Genomic DNA, 8,956 nt, shown 5'->3' on the forward strand with positions numbered 1-8,956 from the left:
GGAACCTGGGAGGCGGAGCTTGCAGTGAGCTGAGATCTGGCCACTGCACTCCAGCCCGGGCGGCAGAGCGAGACTCCGCCTCAAAAAAAAAAAAAACAAAAACAAAAAAAAAAGTTTCCTCTATGTTTCATAACTTTGCAAACACATTATATTAGTATGTTAAATTACACTAATTAACATATTGTATTAGTATGTTAAGTTACACTAATTAATTTCTAATGTTAAACCATCCTTGCATTCCTTGGATTATTCCAATTTGGAATAATCCAAATTTGGTTATAATGTAGTATTTGATAAAATTTTGTTTAGTATTTTAGGATCTATGTTCATGAATGAAATTCAGTTGCAATATTTTTATACAGTTGCCAGGTTTTAATTTCAAAGATATGATAACTTCATTAAACGAGCTGAAAATGTAGCCTCTTTTTCTTTTATTTGAAAGAGTTTGTGAAGAAGAGTAGTTATCTTTAAATAAGAGGATGTGAAACTTTTTTATGCATCAGAATCACCTGGAGGGCTGGCTAAACACAGATTGCCAGGCCCTACCTGTAAAGTTTCCAATTCAGTGGTCTGTGGTAGACTGGATGATGTGCATTTCTAACAAATTCCCAGGTGAAGGTGATGATGCTGGTCTGGGGACCATACTTTGAGACCCACTGCTTTAAATGTTCTAGAAAGTACTCTAGTCATCTGAGCCTCGAGTTTTCTTTGCAGAAAGATTGCAAATTAATGGTTTGATTTCTTTAACAATTATTGAATTACTTAAGGTTTTTTTTTCTTCTTTGTCTTTTACTTCCTGAATATGTTTGATTAGCTGTATTCTGTGTAGATTTGTCTTTTCCATATAAATGTTTACATTCTTTAGCATAAAGTTATTTAAAATATAAAGCATCCATAGTAATGTTCCCTTTCTTTTCCTGACATTGTATATTTGTGCTATTTCACTTTTTCCACTTGATCAGCTTTCCCAGAGTTTATCAATTTTTATCCAACATTTGAGTGTATTGATTTTCTCTATTATAGTTTTATTATTAATTTCTATTTATCTCTTTGTTATTTCATTTCTCTTACCCTTTATCCTCATTTCTTTTCTTTCTATTTTCTCCTTTTGAATCTCCTCCAATGAATATGTTGATCCACTTAATGGTGTTCCACAAGTCTCTTAGGCTCTGTTTGTGTTTCTTCAATTTTTTTTTCTTTCTGTTGCTCAGATTCAATGATTTACATTGTCCTATCTTCAAGATCACTAATTCTTTCTTCTGCCTGCTGTAATCTGCCTTTGAATCTTTCTAGTGACTTTTTCATTTCAATTATACTTTTCAGCTTCATTCTCTTTTTCAATTTTCTATCTCTTTATTGTTACTTCCATTTTGTTTATATGTGGTTTGTTTATTTGTTTGTTTGTTTGTTTACTGAGACAGCATCTCACTCTGTTGCCCAGGCTGGAGTGCAGTGGCACAATCTCAGCTCACTGCAAGCTGTGCCTCCCAGGTTCAAGCAATTCTCCTGCCTCAGCCTCCAGAGTAGCTGGGACTACAGGTGCACACCATGACACTTGGCTGATTTTTGTATTTTTAGTACAGATGTGGTTTCACCATGTTAGCTAGGCTGGTCTTGAACTCCTGGCCTCAAGCAATCTGCCCACCTCAGCCTCTCAAAGTGCTGGGATTACAGGCTTGGAGCCACCGCATCCAGCCTATTTTGTTTATGCATGGTTTAACATCCAGTTTTCTTGACTTTCTTGACATCTTTCTTTAGTTCTTTGCACATCTTTAAGACAGTTGTTTTAAAGTCTTTATCTGGTAGATCTGCCATTGAGTAGGTCTTTATCTAGTAGGTTTTTTTTTTGGCACAGTTTCTGTTGATTTATTCTTTTCCTTCGAGTTGGCCATACTTTCCTGTTTCTTCGTATACCTTCGTGTTTTTCTGTTGTTGAAAACTGGATATTTGAATCTAATAATGTGGTAACTCTAGAAATCACATTGTCCTCCTTTCCCAGGGCTTGCTGTTTTTTGTTATTGTTATTTTTTTAAAAAAATCATGGCCTGGAGTGGTGGCTCACACCTGTAATCCCAGGACTTTGGGAGGCCAAGGCAGGTGGATCACCTGATGTCAGGAGTTCGAGACCAGCCTGGCCAACATGGTGAACCCCCATCTCTACTGAAAATACAAAAATTAGCCAGGTGTGGTGGCAGGTGCCTGTAGTCCCAGCTACTTGGGAGGCTGAGGCAGGAGAATCACTTGAACCCGGGAAGCAGAGGTCACAGTGAGCCAAGATCGTGCCAGTGCACTCTTGCCTGGGTGACAAAGCGAGACTCTGTCTCCAAAACAAACACACAAACAAACAAACAAAATCATTGTCAGCTGTTTCTGTGCCCAGGATCAGGCTGAGGTATAAACATAAGGATCTCTCAGGTCTTTTCTGAGTCGATGCCTTTCCCTGTGCATGTGTGGTCACTTTCTAATTTTCTCTGTATATGCAGTTGCTTTTAAATGTCATAGTCTTTAATATCTGGATCCCAAAAGAGGAAAAAGAAACAATGAAGGGGTGCAGAAGGGGCACCAGCTTTTTAAATCCCCTGGAAGTCACTTTATCCAGAGATAGAGGGGCTTGCAACAATGGGGAAAAGTACAACAATAATGGTCCCCCTCTCACTGCACCTCTGTGATTAGAAGTAAGCAGTTATCAGAGCACATGTTCCCAATATTTGTAGGATAAGGTCCTTTTTGCTTACCTTGCGCTCCTGAAAAATGCGTGTGGGTTACTCCAGGAACATGTGCACAGCTACCTGCCATGAGGCTGAGGGGCAGGGGTGCGGAGATAGCTGCTACTGTACTAACAGCTGACATTGACCAAAATTAACTCCAATTTACCACCCAAGCCTTCCTCTGGATGCTGCAAGCCTTCAATACACTCCAGAGTTCCAAAATATAGGCTTTTCATATCCATTAGTTCTGCATCTACAGATTAACCAATCTCAGATTTAAAATATTTTTTAAAAAGCCAATAAAAATAACAAGAGTAAAAAATAATGTGAATAAACAAATACAGTAGAACACAACTATGTACATAGCATTTACATTGTAGTGGGTATTATAAGTAATCTAGAAATGATTTAAAGTATATGAGAGGATGTGCATAGGTTATATGCAAATACTATGTTGTTTTATACAAGGGACTTGAACATCCATGAATTTTGGTGTCTGTAGGAGGTTCTGGAACCAATCCCTTGCAGTTACTGAGGGACAACTGCAGTTACCTCAGACAGGTTCTCTGCTAGTACAACTGCTGTCTAGGTGGGGAGATGAATTCCTAGTGCTGCTTCTTCTTCCATCTTCCTAGAAACTCCTTCCATTGAATTTTTAAAATTTTCATTTTATGTTTTTCAATTCTATAAATTCTCTTTCGTTCTTCTTATATAAAAATAGCTCAAGAAGTACTCAGTAATTTACTCTATCTTGTTTGTAGATCATATTTTCAAGCTTGTTTTTATTTTTAAATCATATTTTAAAAAGTTATATTATTTTCTATATTTGATAATTCTATTTTCTTAAGCTTTTGCTTTGTATGAGCCTACTATTATTTCTTCTGGCTCTTATTCATGCTGTCTTTGTGTGTGTGTGATAAAAGAGGTTGTAAACTGTAAGCTCATGTTCCTTAAAGTGTTATATCTTTGAATAATCTCTGAGCTAGGATTAAAACTGTGCTCTTTCAGAAAAAATATGTATTTGCTTTACCAGTTGTTTGGTGCCAATGCCAATCTGGGACTATTTTAAGTTAAATTTTAATCTGAGATAGATTTTAGGCTAAATAAGTTGTATAAATTCATGTCAGAAATCTGAATGGAGGCTGTCTTCTGATTATGAATACCTTCCAGTGAATTTTCCTGCTCTTAGAGATTCTGTGACACATGAATATATTTTGTCTTGGAATTACTTTTCCAGTTATTTCACACTTTCATAACTTCACTTTCCAGTCTATATGCCAATGGCTCCCAACTTGTAGACCATGCTTTTTACAGGGGTCCTTAAATCCACTACTTGTGAAATATTGTCTTTAGACTGAAATAATAACATCTGGCACATGTGTAAATGTGCACCAATTATCAAACATACATTAACACTTCAGATCAATATAATCCGAGTCAATTTCAAAGTACTCATGAACTCATAGTTCTTCAACTTTTTCAAAAAAATCAATGGATGTTAAAACTAGAATTACTTTCACATGGCACCCCTGTGAAATATTTTTACACAAACGTGGGTCTTAAAAAAGATTGAAACCATTTCTGTAATTGCCTAAAAAGTAGGGATTGTGTACTTTTCTTTATCTTCCATAGCAAGTACAGTACTTTGTCTAAAGAAGTTACCTAATGAATGCTTGATGAACATGAATGGCTCAAAACCTACCTTATTTGCCAATAATAATCTTGTAAAGATTTTCTGGTCAGCTGGTTTATTTCTGAATTTTCATTTGACAATTTAGTAGCATCCGTCAGTGCTTTCAGCTATAACAAAAAAAAGAGCTCTTTGGTATATTTTATCTGCCTGTTACCATTACTCCAGCTCACCTATAGGTCAAGGTGTGTGCAGCAGCAGAACAAATGTATAACTTTGTGTGCATTATTGGTTTATCTTCCACAATATATTTTATATAAGCACCTTGGGGAGGAACTGAGAAAAGCCTCAATATCTGTGTGGCAATAAACAGCAATTTAGTATCTAATAACATCTAGTATCTTGAACATTACTAGACAATCAATTCATCAATTGATATAAAGAAATGCCATTAGATCAAGAAGGAATATTGAGCACAGGTACCAATCTTATCTTTCACCTAAAATCCCATAGTTACAGAAAAAACATATGTCTGTCTTTATCCACATCCATTGCCATCATCACATCCATATCTATATAAACATATTGATAACTATCTTTACAGATAAGTGCATAATGTAGGAAAACAAGAAGAATAAAATCGAGAGAACAAGAGATACTACAGAAGGTATAAAACAGAGTAACATCCATAGGGCAATAGAATAGGAGGAAACTAGGCCCTAAAACACATAAAGGAGAAGTCTCTCACAGCTGGGGGTAATTTGTGGGAACTTCAAGACTAGAGTGAATTGATATAAACTGTTACTGGAAGACATACGAGAAGACCTAAACATAGGAAAACAAACTATATTCCTGGAAGAGGAAACCCAATTTTTATGAGGATCAACTTTCTTTCAAAATTAATGTAACAGTACAACACAATCACAATAAAGATGGTAACAGGGTTTTAAAAATAGAAGGTGACAAGCTAATTCTAAGGTTCATATGGAAGATAAAATCTATGGGGCATCCAAAAACATTCTAGAAAAGAACAACAATGAGGAGGTACTTGTGCTATGACATATAATTTAATAATTAAATATGGTAATGAAACAGTATGGAACTAGACTATACTAGTCCTCAAGCAAACCTATATGTTAATAAATATGTGCAGCTGGTATAGGATAAAGTTAGTATTTTAAATCAATAGAGAAATAAATGATGGTATTTGGATATTAGGCTGATCTTTTGGGAGAAAGAGTGGAGTTGGAGCCCAGTCTCACCTGAGTTTATATCTGAGACACAGATATAAACTCTAGATAGAAAAGGCTGGAAATTATACACACATATGCCCTTTGACACACACACACACACATATACTCACACATCCATATGTATACACATATACAAATACATATATAATATACACCACAAGGATATATAAAAGGAAGTCTTTATAATTTTGGTCTGTCAGACACTATTCATTGCCCTTAAAGGATCATTTTTCTTGGTTGGCAGAACACCAATTTTGTTCAATTGCTCAACCATTTTCCATGTGTTTTTGAGGTAAACTGATTAGTGCAGCTATTTGCAGCAATTTCATTCTTGCCAATGAATGATTTAGGCATGATCATGCGAAATAATTCTAGTCAATGAGATATTAGGAGAAATCTGCTGCAGGACAGGAGCGAGATTGGAGAAGGCTCTCAACGTGAGACACTATGCTGCATATTATGTGTCTGACTAGCATGGCTTGAACTGGAGCAACCACTTGGTTAGCTTCCATGAGTGGAGCTAACCCCAAGTCGACTTGCTGAAGATGAAGAGAAGGACAGAAAAGGCTAGGGTTGTTGATAATATTGTCGAGACACCAAATTAACCAAACCTAGAGCTGCCCTAACTTGGACAATATGAGGTAATGCCTTTCCTTATTGTCTGAAGTAACTGAGATGAAGTTTTCCTTGAATTGCAACCAAAAATATGCTAATTGATAAACTTGGGGTAGAAAAGGTCTTAGGAAGCTTAGGAAGCAAACAAAAAAAATCTAAAATTCACAAGGGAAAAGATTAACAGATTCGACCTCGTAAAAATGTAAAATGCTTGCCAAGTTCAGTGGCTCATGCCTGTAATCCCAAAAACTCAGGAAGCTGAGGTAGGAAGATTGCTTGAGGCCAAGATTTCCAGGCCAGCCTGGCAATATAGAAAGACCTCATTTCTAAAAAAATTTTTTTAAATGACCTGGTTGTTGTGGCATGTACCTGTAGTCCCAGCTACTTGGGAGGCTGAGTGACAGCATCACTTGAGCCCAGGAGTTAGAGGCGGAAGTGAGTTATAATTGCACTTTGGGTGACAGAGTGAGACCTTTCTCAAAAAAGAGTTTTTTTTAATTTAAAATGTTTGCTGATATATATAATAAAGTTTAAATCAAGTAACAGAATAGGACAAAAATATATAAAACATATTTAAAAGATATACTTCTTTTATGGATTTACATCTAGAAAAAATATATATATTATTATTATTACTATTCTTTTATTTTTTATTTTTTTGAGATGGAGTCTCACTCTTGTCACCCAGGCTGGAGTGCAGTGGCGCCATCTCTGCTCACTGCAAGCTCCACCTCTCGGGTTCACGCCATTCTCCTGTCTCAACCTCCCGAGTAGCTGGGACTACAGGCGCCCGCCACCACACCCGGCTAATTTTTTGTATTTTTGGTAGAGACGGGATTTCACCATGTTAGCCAGGATGGTCTCGATCTCCTGACCTCGTGATCCACCCACTTCAGCCTCCCAAAGTGCTGGGATTACAGGCGTAAGCCACCGTGCCTGGCCTATATATTATTTTTTAACTTGTGAATTAATTAAAGATGAAGTTAGAAAATAATACTGAATATTGGTGAAGTCTCTGGGAAGTGGACTCTGTCCTCCCTTGCCAGTGGAAATTCAAATTGGAAAAACATTTGAGAAAGGCATTTTATCACTTTCTAACAAAGTTTAAACTACATATACCCTTAACTTTGACCAGGCAACTTCACTTCTATGGGTCTATCCTATAGAAGTTTTCATAGATGTGCTCAAATATATAGGTACAAGGATAATCACTGCTTCATTATTAATCATAAAGAAATGACCTAAGTGCCACTGAATGGGAGTGATTAAATATGTTAAATATATTGAAATAAACCTATATTATGGACACATATATATATATATATATTATAGTGATACATATAAAGTTCCAAGATAGAGTATTACTTTCAGAAAACCAGGTGGGCATGGTGGTGCACACCTGTAGTCTCACCTACTTGGGAGGCTGAGGTGGGAGGATTGCTTGAGCCCAGGAGTTTGAGTCCAGCCTGGGCAACATAACAAGATGCTGTATCTAAAAAAAACCAAGTTGCCAAATAATACATATGATAAGATCCAATTTATGTTAAAAACAATCATGGCATACATACATATAGAAATACAGGGAGAAGAGAACTTTAAGGATGTACTTAAAGAGCTAAAGGATGTCCAAACCATGAGGTGTGGAATGAAGTAAGGCTTTCACATCTTGACACTTCTACAATTAATCTTTTCCAGTGTGAATGTATTCCTGTATTATTTGTACAATTTTTTAAAGCTAGAGGGAAAAAGAGCAGAAGTCTGCATAGCTGAGCATCCTTTCAACTCTCTCATACTATCAGCAACATCCCTCTTTGTTCTTTAAGTGGAATTCATACTCATATGAAGGAGCATATTTCAGTTTAAGAATTCCTTGGATGCCAATGATTCTTCCACTACTCTGAATTGGTTTGAAAACACTGGGAACAGGCAAAGCCATACATTTCACACCCAGGGTCTAAATTATCCATGTTTAAGAAATTAATCTTTTGGTAGGAGGCCGATGGACATGCTCTGCACCACCTGGCCTTTTCTTCTCTTCCCCACTGCTCTTCTCCACCTCAGAAGAGAAGATTATGCACACTTCCAACCACATTTCTCTTTTTACAATTTACTGGGCGGTAGAGAAAATATTTATATTCACATAAGACAATAAATTGAGGCCGGGCGCGGTGGCCCAAGCCTGTAATCCCAGCACTTTGGGAGGCCGAGACGGGCGGATCACGAGGTCAGGAGATCGAGACCATCCTGGCTAACACGGTGAAACCCCGTCTCTACTAAAAAATACAAAAAAAACTAGCCGGGTAAGGTGGCGGGTGCCTGTAGTCCCAGCTACTCGGGAGGCTGAGGCAGGAGAATGGCGTGAACCCGGGAGGTGGAGCTTGCAGTGAGCTGAGATCCGGCCACTGCACTCCAGCCTGGGTGACAGAGCAAGACTCCGTCTCAAAAAAAAAAAAAAAAAAAAGACAATAAATTGAAAACAAGTAAAAATCTGCTAAGAAATTACATTTGGCTCCTAATACAATAATACTGAAACATACTGCAAATAATAACCCTGAAAGTTTTTATTTTATGCACAGAGCCATGCATATATATGAAAAATAAACCTATAGTCCATATATACTTTAATAGATGGTACTCTAATAAACTACAATTGATATTGCTAGATCAGACTTTAAAGATTCTATAATATTGTTGGAAAAAATTCTGTAAAGCAGGAATCTGTAGATCAAATTACTTTTTTTTTTTTTTTT

General features: G+C 36.8%; 1 protein-coding gene across 1 annotated transcript in view; it reads right to left on the reverse strand.

Annotated features, from left to right (window-relative positions):
* Positions 1-8,956, reverse strand: part of LOC105518295 (coiled-coil and C2 domain-containing protein 2A-like) — a 35,209-nt gene that overhangs the window by 23,574 nt on the left and 2,679 nt on the right. The window contains exons 2-3 of the mRNA XM_011951235.1: positions 7,839-7,941; positions 4,411-4,508 (exon numbers count right to left, since the gene is read on the reverse strand). Of these exons, the coding sequence (XP_011806625.1) occupies positions 4,411-4,508; positions 7,839-7,841 (101 nt within the window). The 5' untranslated portion in view covers positions 7,842-7,941. The remainder of the gene's footprint in view (positions 1-4,410; positions 4,509-7,838; positions 7,942-8,956) is intronic.

Source organism: Colobus angolensis, unplaced genomic scaffold, assembly GCF_000951035.1.
Source record: "Colobus angolensis palliatus isolate OR3802 unplaced genomic scaffold, Cang.pa_1.0 Scaffold316, whole genome shotgun sequence".
NCBI classification, from domain to species: Eukaryota; Metazoa; Chordata; class Mammalia; order Primates; family Cercopithecidae; genus Colobus; species Colobus angolensis.